We start from the raw sequence: 14,871 nt of genomic DNA, 5'->3' as shown, positions 1-14,871 counted from the left end.
GAGATGAGCAGGGTCAAAGTGCTATAAGGAGCAGTTTCCTGCTAGGCTGCATCTCCAGGTCCTTCCCTGTGTGGTGTGTCTGTACTCTCTCCTGAGCAAAGGGAAGGTGGTGACAAGCATCCCCAAATGTCAGCCTCTGAGTTTGGTACTAGCTGCTTCTGGAGCCAAAATGGCTTCTGGTACTGGAGTGCCTCCTACAGGCAGCTAGGTGCTGAGCATGTTACAAGCAGGGCCTCACTGGCGGCTCATTGGGCCAGCCTCCCTCTGGAGTGGTAATTAGTCTTATTTCACAGGAGAGATGTTCAAGAACTTGCCCTCCATCCCACGGCCATCAGGTGGGACCACCAGTTCTTTGTGAGTATGTCCTTGGCCAGGATGGTTAAGAACACGAAGGTGAGGTGGAGCTTCTGTTTCTGAAGCTCCTCTAACTACTCTCCCGCATGGGTGTTTGTTCCACCTGCTTTTCTCCCCAGCTCCTCTGAGGTCTGAAGACAGGCAGCTAAGTGAGCGCAGCCCTCCACTCCACAGGGCTCTGGGTTAGAGGATGGGGTTGCTTAAAGCCTGTGAAAAGGATGGAGAATGGAGGCTCCAGAGGTAGAGGAAGGAAGTGATGGTTAAAAGAATGGATGGTCAGGAAAAAGGAAGAATGCTGGTTAGGATATAGAAGAGGGGTACTACTCAGGAACCCCGGTGCACAAGAAGAAAACTGGGTTCTGGTTTTATATTTATTAGGTTATACTGATTTGATTTTTTTTTTTTGTCAATCTTGAGGTTTGAACTCAGGGCCTGGGCATTCCCTGAGCTCTTTCACTCAAGGCTAGTGCTCTACTACTCTAAGGCAAAGCACCACTTCCAGTTTTCTGGTGGTTAATTGCAGATAAGAGTCTCATGGCCTTTCCTGCCCAGGCTGGCTTTGATTCTCAGATCTCAGCCTCCTGAGTAGTTAGGATTACAGGTGTGAGCTACCAGCACTTGGCTGATTTGATAGATCTTTTTCTGAAAAAAAAAAAAAAAACACCCTGTTTTCATGTAATGATCGCAAATTATACCTTTTTAAATTGTTATTGTAAAGGTGATGTACAGAGGGGTTACAGTTATGTTAGTCAGGTAAAGAGTACATTTCTTTTTAGACAATGTCACCTCTTCCCGTGCTCTCTCCCAAAGTTATGCCTTTGTATAGACTTTGATGAGACATAGATTTGAAATATTCCATCTGACTTAGACATTCTTATCACCGTCCTGCCCAACCTTGTGCTCTTTTAGTTCTGCACACCAGCTTAAACACACAGCTTTTGCCTGCTGTATGACTGGTTTGTTTTTTTTTCTGGAATTCTTTGGCTTCTTAGGATGAAGGGTGAAGGTCCTACTTAGTTTCCATCAGTGATGTCCTAGGAGGATGTGTCAGGAGCTGCCGCCATTCCCACGGTCTCTCGGTCTGCACCTGCCCCCTGGGCAGAGCATCTGTGTTGTACTGCGCTGCATCCACAGGTGGCTGTGCACTCTGTTCAGGGTGACATGAGCCACAGAGCTGAAAATCACCTGCGCTCCCTCAGTCAGCCCAGTGTTCCGTGCCAGTGCCCTCAGCGTTATTCAGTGTGTGTGGCCATTTACCTGGGATGTCAACGATGAGCCTGTCTGGCATTCAGGGGGTGAGGTGATGATGCAGATCTATCTTTGTTCCCTGGATTTCTAGTGCTGGTGATTCTGTGATAATAAAGGAAGCTGCTGACTCCACTTTAGAGAGAAGGGTTACAATGCACATGCCAGAGGTGGTCATGTCAGCGTCAGGCCCTTGCCTGGGAGAGGAGCACTGGTAAGCCACTGGGCTTCAGGGAGGAGATAGCTCACCTCCTGTTGTTGCTTGGGGTCAGCCCTGCTGGTCAGTTTAGAAGCAGAATAGGACAGTAGAAGGGGCAGGATCTGCTGTTGAATGGCCTGACATTCGGGCCTTCTCCTGGCTCAGAGCTGGGCTGTATTACTTGCTGCTGCCTTAAATCATGTCTATGCTAAGAGTTCTGGGAAATGCATAGATTCTTCTGTTCTCACTGCATTGAGGAATTTTCAGAGACTTGTAAATCCTTGCTTATAATTCTCTGTAAATTAACTTTATTTGCACCACTCAAAACCAAAAGGTATTGTAACCACTGTGTGTTTGTGAGGAGTCTCTGTGCCTCTCCCAGCTTCTCACACATCCTTCTGTTTTGGCCAGCCCAGCAAGCTCAGCAGGGCGACTGCCACAGACCACCTCCTGACCAGAGTCCCTTCCCAGACCTGGCTTCTGTGTTCATGGAGCTTTCCCCTGGGCAGCAGCAATCTGACTCCTTCCTCTCTCGCTTACCGGGGTACACCCAGGATTCACACCTGCACAGCCCACCTCTGAACCCTCATGTACAGGAACCTCTGCTACTTGGAGGCCCATTTAGCTTGAGCAGCCTAGATATTTCCTTCCAACGAATAACATGAATATCTTTTTCTCAATATGAACACTGGAACAAGCTACAAACAATAAATAATAAGCTTCAAGACTGTGAATAGGTTTATAAACCTCATTATGTCACACAAAAGCAACCAATTCTCTCTCCCCATTCCCTTTGTATGTGTAAAAGAGAAGGAGAGAACAAGAGTGAACAAGAGTGGGGGTGGAGAAAGAGAAAGAAGGTTCTGATTTTTTTTCTGTAGACTTTATAGAGGGAAAGATCTTTCTAGCATAATAAATATTTAAATCCCAGGAATAAATATGTATTTAAATTAATCTTTTTTCCCCCTAGTTGTGGGGCTTGAGCTCTGGGCCTGGGTGCTGTCCCTCAGCTCTTCAGCTCAAGGTTAGCACTCTACCACTTGAGCCACAATGCCACTTCTTCTTCTTCTTTTTTTTTTTTTTTTGATTTTTTTTGCTTATGTGGTGCTGAGGAATCGAACCCACACCTCATGCATGCAAGGCAAGCGCTCTACCACCGAGCCATCTCTCTAGCCCCTCAAATTAATCTTTATACCAGCAAAATATAAAAATGTTCTAGTCCTTTGAAAGAGTTTGTTAAGGCTATAAAATAGAGAAAGGGATGATTTATTAATTCATGAAAACTTGTATATCCTGTAACAGATGTATACTGGAAATGTTATTGTACATAACTACGCAAAATATAGTGGTTCAGTTCAGACCACTAAGCTCTGCTTGTGTTGCTGCCTCTGGGTATGCCCTCTTAGAGTGCCTATAAATTGAGGATCATGGTTTCTATGTTAAGTAGTTATTTCATCGAAAGTGCCTAGAGCAAAGCTTGGAATAGATCCAGGATTGCTCTGCTTTTTAAAAGAGCTTTTCTTGCTGGGCGCTAGTGACTCATGCCTGCAATCCTAGCTCCTTAGGAGCCTGAGATCTGAGGATTGCAGTTCAAAGCCAGTCCAGTGTGAAAGTCCCCAAGACTTTCACAGAAAAACTGGAAGTGGTGCTGTAGCTTAAATGGTAGATTGCTAGCCTGGAGCAAAAAAGAGCTTAGGGATAGTGCCCAGGCCCAGAGCTCAACGCCCAGGACTGGGAAAAAAGGCTATTTTTATTGTGTATATGCAAAAATGGTTAGCTAAAGCAAACTTTCAAGAAAGAAGTTGGTTGCTTTGAGTGGAGAGAGTGCTGCTGGTTTTGATGTTTGCAATGTTGGCTAGCTGCCACAAGAGGGCAGTGTAAGAATAGGAAAAGCAGATGGATTTTGTGTTTGAAAAGGCAAGAAGTTTAATATTGTTCAGCCATTTCATGGAGTCAGAGGATCTGGGATGTACTTGGCTTCGATCTTTACTTGATTCTATCTCCTCTGTCACTGTAACATTATCTGGAAAATTTGAGTCCAGTTTTAGAAAAAGACTTTTTTTTTGTTGGTTGTGGGGCTTGAACTCTGGGCCTGGGTGCTCCCCTGAGCTCTTCAGTGCTCAAGGCAAACACTCTACCATTTGAGCCACAGCACCACTTCTGGTTTTCTCATTGTTAATTAGAGACAAGAATCTCACAGACTTTCCTGCCCAGGCTAGCTTTGAACTGTGATCCTCAGATCTCAGCCTCCTGAGTAGCTAGTATTACCAGCACCTGGCTAGAAAAAGACTTCTTATCAGCTTTTTTTTTTTTTTTTGGGTCTGGTCCTGGGGCCTGAACTCTGGGCCTGGGCTCTGTCCCTCAGCTCTTCAGCTCAAGGCTACCACTCTACCACTTGAGCTACAGCACCACTTCTAGCTTTTTTCTTTTTTGCTTATGTGGTGCTGAGGAATTGAACCCAGGGCCTCAGGCATGCAAGGCAAGCGCTCTACCACTGAGCCACCTTCCCAACCCTTATTAGCTTTTTATCTGAAGTAAAAATAATGTGCTTTTATTTGTCTTCTCAGTCTCTGCCTTTGCAACAAAGATGCTTTTAAAGCACCATGGTTTTATTTATAAAACTGGAAGGTCAGGTAGGTTTCTCTGTAATGTGGATTCCTCTGTCTTTGTCTTTGATTCTTCCTTTCACTTCTTTTACTCCTTTATTTTCAGAAAACATCACTTATTGTAGACATTTTTTTTAGCATATTTATGAAAGCATTTACTGAACCCATAAAATGTAAAAGGTGGCAAGCCCACAGTGATTGTTTATAATCCCTTAGTCCTTGTCTGCTCTCTAGCTGGCTCTTGGTTAGGGATGGGTGGGCATTTACTTAGCATCCTGCATATCACATTCTACATGAACTTTTATTGCTATATAACTCTTTGTTTGGGTGGATGCAAAGCTGCACACAGAACTGGGCAGATGGGTTCTGGGTGCAACGGGGCTGGCTTCCTGATTTGGTCATCAGAATGCCAAGGAGTGTCTACTCGTATCTGCCTCTGCAGCCAGCTTGCCTCATCTCGAGCTGTGTCTAGCAAGCTGACTCCAGGGCAGGGCTGGAAACATAACAGATTTTGTTTATGCTCTGTGTTGGAAAACACATTTGACTTGGAGGGACTCAACTTACCTGCTTGGCAGTGAGTCGTTTTGACAACACATACAATCTAATGTCTTGGCAACACCTAAGATTGGGTTCCATTACACTTTATTATTTAAATGAACTTGAGGAACTTAATAAGCTCCAGGACTTAATTCAAGATCATGAACTAAGCATGCTACAAAATTTAATGGTAGCTGAGTGCTGATGGTTCATGCCTATAATCCTAACTACCCGAGAGGCTAAGGTCTGAGGATCGCAGTTCAAAGCCAGCCTTGGGCAGGAAAGTCTAAGACTCTTATCTCCAATTTAACACTAAAAAAGATGGATATGTTATGTGGCTCAAATGGAAGAGCATCAGACTTGAGTGTGAAGTGCTGACAGACAGTGTCTGTGACCTGAGTCCAAGTTCTGGTACTATCATACACACACACACACATACACACACACACACACACACACACATACACACACACACACGCACACACACACACACACACCCCACCACCACCACCACCACCACCACCACCACCACCACCACCAACAACAAGAAAGAAACCTTGATGGTAATTATCTTTTATAGGCTTAACATGAAAATTGTAAAAAACATTTTTCTTTGTAAGAATTTGTGTTCCTGGGTCTACACATTTAAATTTACTTATTTATTTATTTACTTACTTACTTGATGGCACTGGGATTAGAAACTCTGGGGCCTGTGTTTTTAAGGAAAGGACTCTACCATTTGAGCCATGCCCCAGCCCTGGTTTTCACATCTTAAAGAACTAATTTGTAACTTAGCGTTGACACAATATATATCCAAAACAATAAATTTGCCCTGAGACAATGAATTCTTAGAACTCTAAATATGGAAGTGAGTAAAAGATCTGATACCTTAAAATTATAGGGCCATTTATTTTTTTAAAATCTGATGTATAGTATTGAGCTGGGCGGTGGTAGCTCATACCTGTAATCAAGAGGCTGAGATCTGAAGATCACGGTTCAAAGCTAGCCCAAGCAGGAAAGTTTTTTTTTTTTTTTTTTTAATTGTAAAGCTACTATACAGAGGGTTACAGTTACATGAGTGAGGTTATGAGTACACTTCCTCTTGAACATTGTTACCCCCTCCATTGTTTTCCCCCCGGAGGTGGCATTGTGGCTCAAGTGGTAGAGCATTAGCCTTAAGCAAAAGAAGCATAAAGTCAGAAACCCAGGACTTGAGTTCAAGCCCCAGGATGGGCATTAAGAATAAAAATATCTATAGGGCTGGGAAGGTGGCTCAATGGTAAAGCGCTTGCCTTGCATGCCTGAGGCCCTAGGTTCGATTCCTCAGCACCACATAAGAAAAAAGAAAAAAGCCGGAAGTGGCACTGTGGCTCAAGTGGTAGAGTGCTAGCCTTGAGCTGAAGAGCTGAGGGATAACTCCCAGGCCCAGAGTTCAGACCCCATGACTGGACCCCCCTCCCCCAAAAAAGAATAAAAATATCTGATATGTCTGATAGAGACTTCTCACATCATGTTTGTGTTATTGATTGTAAGCTGCCTTAAATTTCCCAGAACCATCTGCAAATTGTGTCATCTGGGTTTCAGCTGGTGCTTATAAATATTGGCAAGGCACAAGGTTCCTATCTTGGACAGCAATCTTAATGGCCAGTGATGTCTAACCATTTGCTTTCTTAACACTAGTCCTATTTTACTCTTTTAGACCTCACCTATGTTTACAAAGAAACAACCAAAATGTCTCCTGAAAGGCTGCCTGCCTTAAGAAAAGGCAGTGTACCACAATTCAGATGTACAAAGCAGATAAATTAAGGGTGATTAGTGGCAGTACAAAAGGATTCTTTGATTTACAGCAGGATGGTTGGAAGGGTTCCTTTGAACAGGATCTCCCCCAGAGAGCTGAAGTGTTTTGCAGATCACTCAAACCACTTGACATCCAGACTGGGGGACAGAGAAACTTGGAATTTAAGTGTGGAAAGCCATCATTAGGTGAAGATTAGTACAATATGACTATAGAGATTCTCTGTGATTTAAATAATAGAAAAAATATCATTTCTACAGTGTAGCTGCTATGTGTCAGAAGTCTTTTGCAACTCTTGTTTCTATGTTGCCTTATATCTATTGTAATCCTGCTAATAATCTTATAAAAAGAGACTGTGGCCATTTCATAAATGGGAGTACTGAGGCTCTGGGGACCATTTTACCCAAAGCCATGAGCTGGTGAGCGGCAGAGATGACTTTTGGATCTTTGTCTGCTAGGGTTTCCCACACTGTACCTTGCGAGGCTGCCCTCCCTGTGAGTGTCTGACTGGATGTCTGTGTGTGTGTGGCTCCGTCTGATGTTCCTTGCCGGCTTTTTTACTTAATGCCAGCATTTATGAATGGAGATGGACTTCGCCTCTCCTGCGGGTAACACACACTGGGCTGGACCGTGATCATGACGCTGCTCATGACCTCAGTGAAGGCCCAGGCAAATGGCACACACAAGCTGAGGTCTGGCATGGGGATGGGGAGGGAGTCATGAAGCGAGCCCGTGGCAGAGCAGGGTCATTGGGCAGCTGGATGCTGACGTATGAGGTCTGGTCACAGAAGGTCTGGCAGGAATGACCTGGGGCCAGGGCCCTGCACAAACTAGGCAGGTACTCTACCCCCTAAGACATACCTGCAACCCTTTTTGCTTTAGCTACTTTTCAAATGAGATCTTAACATTTATACCTGGACTGGCTTCCCACATAGCTGGGATGACAGGCACAGGCCCCTATACCCAGCTTTTATTGTTTGAGATGGGATCTCAGGAGCTTTTGGTTCAGATTGGCCTTCAGCTACAATCCTTCCTATCCCAGCCTCTTGGGGAATAGGATTAAAGGCATGAGCCTCTGCTCCTGCTCCTGGCAGGAGATTTGGCCTTGGGTGACCAGATATGTTTTACTAACCCAAGTTATATGTTACCCAAGCAATACTACATTTGTGTTGTGTGTCCCCAGCCTCTGTCCCCATCACTGAAGTCTCTCTGGGAATGCAGGGTTAGGGCCTGCAGTCACTCTTGTTGAGGGTTTCCTCAGAAGCAGACCTGGGACAGGGCTCTGTCTGCAAGTGGTGTTTGGAGTATGGCAGGGAGTGGGGGAGTGAGGGAAGGAAGGCAGGAAGTGTGTTGGTGTGAGGGTTTCCTCTGAGGGCCACTGGACTCACCTCTGCAGGGGCCTGCAAGAAATGAGTGAGGTGAGAGAGCTGGGTGTGTCTCAGCAACTTGGTGCCTGTGTGGAGGAGGAAGCCATGAACTGAGTGGCACTGCCCTGGGCAGAGTGACAAGACAGATGCTGGAGGTAACTGCAGACGTTACACCGTAAGCGTAAATCTCCACACATTACAGTGCCTGCCAGTGGGTGAGGAATTGAGTCATCGGGCAGAGCTCTGGCAGCGTCTTCTAAACCCTCCTTCGCATCTTGAAGGCATTTAGTTTTTAAATCTTTACCTCCCAAACGGACACTCCTCAGGATAAATTGCCAGCTTATGCAGAACAGAATCTTCCCTTACTACTGTCTTTATTCCCTGAGTAGGTGCTGGTAGCTTTCTTTTATCTCAGTGTCACAGATACCATTTTCTCTCAGATGGCCTCTTTGAACATGAATCCAAAAATAAGCAGACAAAAATGTTCTGCTAAATAGTCTCTATGTAATAAATGTAGGCTTAAAAGATACTGCAGTAAGTCCCAACATGGCGGTGTGCTCCTATAATCCCAGCTACTCAGGATACAAAGATAACAGGATCACAACTTGAGGAAAAATAATTTAAGACCCTGCTGTAAAACAAACTAAAAGCGAAAGTATAGGGATGGGGCTCGGGTGGTAGAACTCTTGTCTGGCAAGTGTGACACTCTGAGTTTGATCTCCAGTACTGCAAATAGATACTATAGTGTTATATCCAGCAACAGACACTTTGAGCAACAGGAAGAGGCAGGCATTAAACATATCTCCAGCGGCTTAGGCTTGAAATTCCAATCTGTATGGATCTGATTAGATGTCAGCATGGACACAAGAAGAGTGCTTGCTCATATTTACACCGTCCATCCTGCTCACATTTATCCTTTCAAGATATGTGCTCAGCAACATGCATGAAGTCGGCTAATTGCATGTGACTTTATTTGGTAATTTCTTCCTAAGCCCCTTCAAAGTCCTGCCCAGGGTTCCTATGTAAGCAAGACTAAGAACCCATGAGTTACAAAGGCAGTGGCTAGTATCTAGCTCGATAGTCCTTTTGCATTTTACTTTGCCAAACCCTAAGCTGCCTAAGTTGCATGGATCATGCCAGCAGTCATAATTAACGATGCCTCTCTCAAGTTTTAACATAGAACTTTACACCGCAAAGTATGTATTAGGCACAGATAATTCTTTCTGAAGGGTTCAGGTGATGGGGAAATAAAATTGTCTAGCAGGAGCCTCTAGGGAGCATCCTATACTAGAGACTTTGTGAAAAGCCTGTGATGTGTCATAATCTAATTTATGGTTTTTAATAGAATTTGAAAATTATTCAGAGGTGCTTAGCTTACTGACTATTGATGTTTCAGTTCTGGGAATGTTTTCCAGAGTGAATTTGTTTACTGGAAAATTTATTAGCAGAGTCCTTTTAAGTTTTCCCTGATCTTTTTTTTTCCTTTTCTGAAATATTATTGATTTTATTTTCCTGGACATAATTTTTTTTGTGGTAGTATCTGTGTAGAAGCAATTTGCCATGGTTTGAAGAACTGGATTGTGGGCATTCGTCTTAGTAATATGATTATAGAGCCACAGACTTGATCTTAATAACACTTGCCTGTTCCTATGCATTAGGTGCATGAAAAGAAAACTGCTTTATAACTCAGGCTTTCTCCAGCGTAGCTCAGATGCCTTGGGATGCCTCCCAAAATTAATGTCAGGTGGCTTCTTATATCATTTGACCCTAGTTAGGATGATATCCAGACATTAAAACCAATATTGCATGTTGAAAAGAAACTAGTTTTTTAGTTCTTATTCAGAACTTTTAAATCTTCAACTCATGACATTTTACAAATGAACCACACTATCCTTCATCAGGGGCCGCTTTTACTCTTCCTTGGCTGTAGGCGGCAGTATGATACAAGAAGTGTGGAATCTAGACTGGCACTGTTTATTTACTGTGTGAGCAGGGGCTGTCTGAATGCACTCAGACCCTCAGTGTTCTCATTTCTTTCACATGGGTGCAGTGGCGGCCCTATTCCATTTCCTTAAATATTGTAACTGTTTCCTCTGTAACTAAAATAATGAGTTCATCTTTGCTAGGTGTTTCCCCTCTACTCAGAACAGTTAGTAAGTACTTCTGTGAAATGATGACAAGGTTTTTGCTAGCAGCTGTGTCACAAGATCCCCAAGCTAGAAACAACACAAATGGCCACCAGTGGGAGAATGGCTAAGCCATAGTCGCATGGAAATCCACTGACCAAACAGGAATGTGTATGGTGACTCTGTGTATGTGTTTTGTGTGTGTGTGTGTGTGTGTGTGTGTGTGTGTGTGTGTGTGTGTGTGTGTGTGTATGAGACAGAGAGAGAGAGACAGAGAGAGACATAGACAGAGACAGAGAGAGACAGAGAGACAAAGAGAGAGAGAGAGAGCGGGTATGTTGGGGGCTTGAAATCAAGCCTTGTGCTTTTATTTTGCTTTTTTTTTTTTTTGCTCAAGGCTGCTGCTCTACTATTTGAGCCACACCTCCATTTCCCACTCTTTGCTGGTTAATTGGAGGTAAGAGTCTCTTGGATTTGTCTGTTAGGGCTGGCTTTGAACTGTCATCTTCAGATCTTAGCTTTCTGAGTTGCTAGTTGCTAGGATTACAAGCGTGAGCAACTGTTGTAAGAGTGAGCACCAAAAAAAGTCTTGAGCAAAAAAGCTAAGGGACAGCACCCAGGTCCTGAGTTCAAACCCTAGTATCAAAAAAAAGTTCTAAGTTCTATGGCAGTGATTTTACCAGTTCTGTATATTTTCCAAAACAAGGTTGAATTGTGTAATTCAATGGAATATTTTTTTTTTTTGTACAAATCAAACTCAGAAGAAAAGACAGAGCCCATGGATCCAGTACATGTTTAATTTTCTAATGAGTGGTTTTTGGGGATTCTCAGGATGCAGTGACCATCTGTACCCTGGGGATCGGGACGGCCTTTGGAGAGTCCATTCTGGACAACACGCCCCGCCATGCTACCATCGTTACCCGGGAGAGCAGTGAGCTGCTGCGCATCGAGCAGAAGGACTTCAAGGCACTATGGGAGGTGAGCCCCGAGGCTTCCTTGTCAATTAATGCAGTTTCCCACCAGAAAGGGAGCTGCCAGTGGATAATGACATTACAGGCAAGCCTTAATGCGTTCTCTTCTGAGCTGGGAGATGGAATTTCATTTTCACAACTTGTTTTTGAACTGAGTGAGTGAAAAAAGCCATTTTGACATCCAACGTTGTTTTCTTTTAATTTAGTGCATGCTCAATTTTCTGTCGTTTGACATACCTTATAATTATTTCTTGAATGACCATAAGAGTGTTTTATGTCTTTCTCCCACTTACTCTGCGGATGTATTCTTAACCAGGGAACAAAATACTTTGACATTTTCCCGTTGCATTTTCAAAATCATTATTGACGTGTTCCTTGAGAAAGTGGAATGAAAGGGGTTCACATCTGCTGCTTCATTTAAAGGCTTTTAAAAAACCATGTGCCCTGTTCTAAGTAAGAGATGGGAAATGGAGGTGCCTAGAGATGTCTGGTTCCTTGCCAACTTCAGGAAGCATGGATGGATCAGCAGTGGGTGGATGAGTCTGGTCGAGGCATACCTGTGCCCTGGAGGGCCACTGCACACATTCACAAGAAGTATGAGGAAGAAATCATCTTAGTCTTGGCAAATGGAGCACTTATCAAAGCCCAGCCAAGCCTTGCATCTTTCATGCTCCTTCTTCTTTAGTTCTTTCAACGTCTGATTTTGACCCGTGCTTACTCCTTGTCTTTGTCCTGGGCGCTCGGTATGCCCCCCGAGTAAGCCCATGTGGCTGGCAGGCTCTGCCACTTGTCCCAGTGTGGCTAAGATTTTTAAAAGTTGATCTAAAAAGAATTTTTGTGTAATCAAATCGTTTCCTCCAGAGCCAAACAAGTGACAGACGTCTCAGGGAGTCAACAAGCGGGTGGATGAGTGGGATTCCACCTTACAAGGCGGGCCGAGCCTCGGAAGGCCTGGCTGGTGAAACCTGTGACTTTTGTTCTTGGCAGTAGTGAATAAATTGCAGGGTTACTTGTTTGAAATGCTTCTCTCAGAAAATATTAAAGAGCTCCAACTGCTCGGTAAAGTTCAGAGACAAAAGCTGGTTTTAGGAAGGAAAAGCAGAAGTCAGTTTGCATGAGGTGTGGGAAGAGGGGTTCTGTCAATTAAAAGGGACCAGGCTTGCAGCCAATAAGCCTTTATTAAAATTTTTTTTGGATCTTTCATGTTAGAAGATAAACTGAGAAGTCTTTTTCAAAAAGGGAATTTGGAAACCTGGTTTCAGAACAACACTGATCCCTACCTGTGATGTGTCATGATGGTCACTTTGTCCGGGGTGGCTTACTCAAATTGCCGGCAGAGGGTAGTGGGGGAGATATCAAAACCTTTATTTTAATTAGGAGTCTTCAGCGCTGCGAGGAAGTTCTTGAGAAGTTGCTGCCTGGGAACATTTAAACAAATCTATGAAAAAAAATTTTTCAAGCAAAATAAAGAGAAGAATATAATGAGCTCCTGTTCATCCCTGCTTCATTCGGCAGTTGGAACACACAGACATGTTGGCTACATCTGTGGGTTTTTTTTTTTCTGAACTACTTCAGTGTAAATGGCAGCGTCCTGGATGTGTCCTGGATGTTCAGCAGGTGTCTCAGAAAACCAGTGTCCGGCCATATCCCTATACCAACATCATTGAACCTACCATATTTGCCCATCTGTTTCCAAAGTACCGTGTGTGTGTGTGTGTGTGTGTGTGTGTGTGTGTGTGTGCATGCAGCATGTGCACGCACACACACATGGTAATGTGTGCATGCATATGCGTGTGCATGCATGCATGCATACACACATACAGAGCTCAAACTCACAGACTTGCATTCTCTCATAGGTTCTTTTGTTCAAGGCTGGGGCTCTACCACTTGAGCCACAGTTCTACTTCTGGTTTTTTGGTGGTTAATTGGAGATAAAAGTCTCACAGACTTTCCTGCCCACCAGAAAGTATTTTTTTGTGGCTGATTTTTTAAACCAGGCTCCAAAACAAATAAACAACAACAACAAAAAGCCCACATATAACATTTGGTCATCCAACCTTTTGCTGTCCTTCTCCTATTTGTATCCTCTCTCTTTTCTGTTTTCTTTCACTCCCTTTCCTTATTTCCTCTTGGCATTATTTCTCCCAAATTCAAGATTAGTCAGATTATTTTCTTATTCTCTTTTATACTGCTACTTCAGGTTTTCTACAAATAGAGGTTAAGGATACAAACTTAGGTCAAGTCAAACATTTATGGCAAGAAGATGGTGAGGAGGTTGTTGAGTTTATCAGGAGGTTTATATCTGCTAGCTCACTAAGGGTGAGGCTAAACTCCATACTGTAGGTAGTCTTATTTCTACTGCTTCCACTATTAATTGGTGGGTTCCTTGGTGATGAAGGCTGTCCTTGCTTCCTCACAGCTTTTCATGTGATTTGCAGTTCTGCAGGTTCAGTCCCTCATCTGTAAGTTCACAGCATGGTTTCTGATCTCTCCTGCCAGTGACTCAGGTGTGTGGGGACAAGATGCAGAGAGTCATTTAGAGTTGAAAAGGATGGATGAAATTTTTAGCCTGACTAAACTGGAATCTCCTCATAAGAGATTTTATATAGTCAGACGCTTCATTTGTGAAGTAAAGAGCATGTCTTTAAAGTAAAATTCAATAAACACCATCACCTAGCCATCTGGTAATGAGAACTGTATTAAGAAGCATGCTTATCCATAGACAGAACATGATAAACGCAAGAAATTTGTAAAGTTCTAAAGTACTTTATGAAAAACAAAGATCAGATGATGTTTATTTTAATGCTTAGTTATTCAACAAATGCCAAAACCACCTATGTGTCGGGCATCCATGAACAAGATTGGCTGAATTCTGTCCTCAGGTCAGGGCCCTCTACTTTCCTGGGAGGAGACAAATCAATAATATTATTTCATACTAAAATATCATTATCAGTAAATAAACTTGTATTCTTTGAATACTGGTGGCTATTGATGGCATATATATGTATATATATTATTAACTGTAAAGAAAATATTTGCTATCCAGAACCTAGATTATATCAAATAATAGGGTTTATAGTTCAAGCATCTATTGTACTAGTAAGTGGGATCTCTTAGTAAAATTAAAAGCCAAGCTCTTACTGTTACCTGAAAGCTAAAATCTGTTAGCCTTGTACCAGAAGGGAAGGGCTCTGTAGGGAAGGATCCAGTAGCTTCTAGATAGGGTTCAGTAGTTTCTGCTTCTGTGAGAAGCAAGGAAGACAGAAGCATCTCTAGTGTCAGCCAGAAATGGGGGACACAGTCAGACTAGGTCAGTGTTTCCATATTGTAAAAGTGCAAAAGCCCCACATTGTGGTCTAAATTTGCATGTTCATCTCATTTAACTGTTTACTTTTGAAAAAGGCCCTGGCAGAGCCAGTTCTGGCAAGCATTCTTATATTTGCTTTACATCCTTCTATATATGGTTCTTGATGCCACTTAAAGGGCTAAAACCTAAAATACTCCCAGCAGGAGTCTGAGTCACCTCCAACTGTAACTTGTGGCCTCTAATCATTAGCCAGGTACATAGTGTAAGAATAGTTTCTTAATCAGCCAAGCAAACACTCGACTTCTTTTTTAAATTTATTTTTTATTGTGAAAATACTGTACAGAGGGGTTACAATTACATTGGC

General features: G+C 43.1%; 1 protein-coding gene across 1 annotated transcript in view; it reads left to right on the top strand.

Moving 5' to 3' along the window:
* The window catches only part of Rapgef4 (Rap guanine nucleotide exchange factor 4), a 305,860-nt gene that overhangs the window by 58,015 nt on the left and 232,974 nt on the right, over window positions 1-14,871 (top strand). The window contains exon 4 of the mRNA XM_042694172.1: window positions 11,061-11,207. Coding sequence (XP_042550106.1) covers window positions 11,061-11,207 — 147 coding nt within the window. The remainder of the gene's footprint in view (window positions 1-11,060; window positions 11,208-14,871) is intronic.

Source organism: Dipodomys spectabilis, unplaced genomic scaffold, assembly GCF_019054845.1.
Source record: "Dipodomys spectabilis isolate Male_0828 unplaced genomic scaffold, ASM1905484v1 ptg000174l, whole genome shotgun sequence".
In the NCBI taxonomy this organism is placed as follows: Eukaryota; Metazoa; Chordata; class Mammalia; order Rodentia; family Heteromyidae; genus Dipodomys; species Dipodomys spectabilis.
This window is presented reverse-complemented; position numbering and strand designations above follow the sequence as displayed.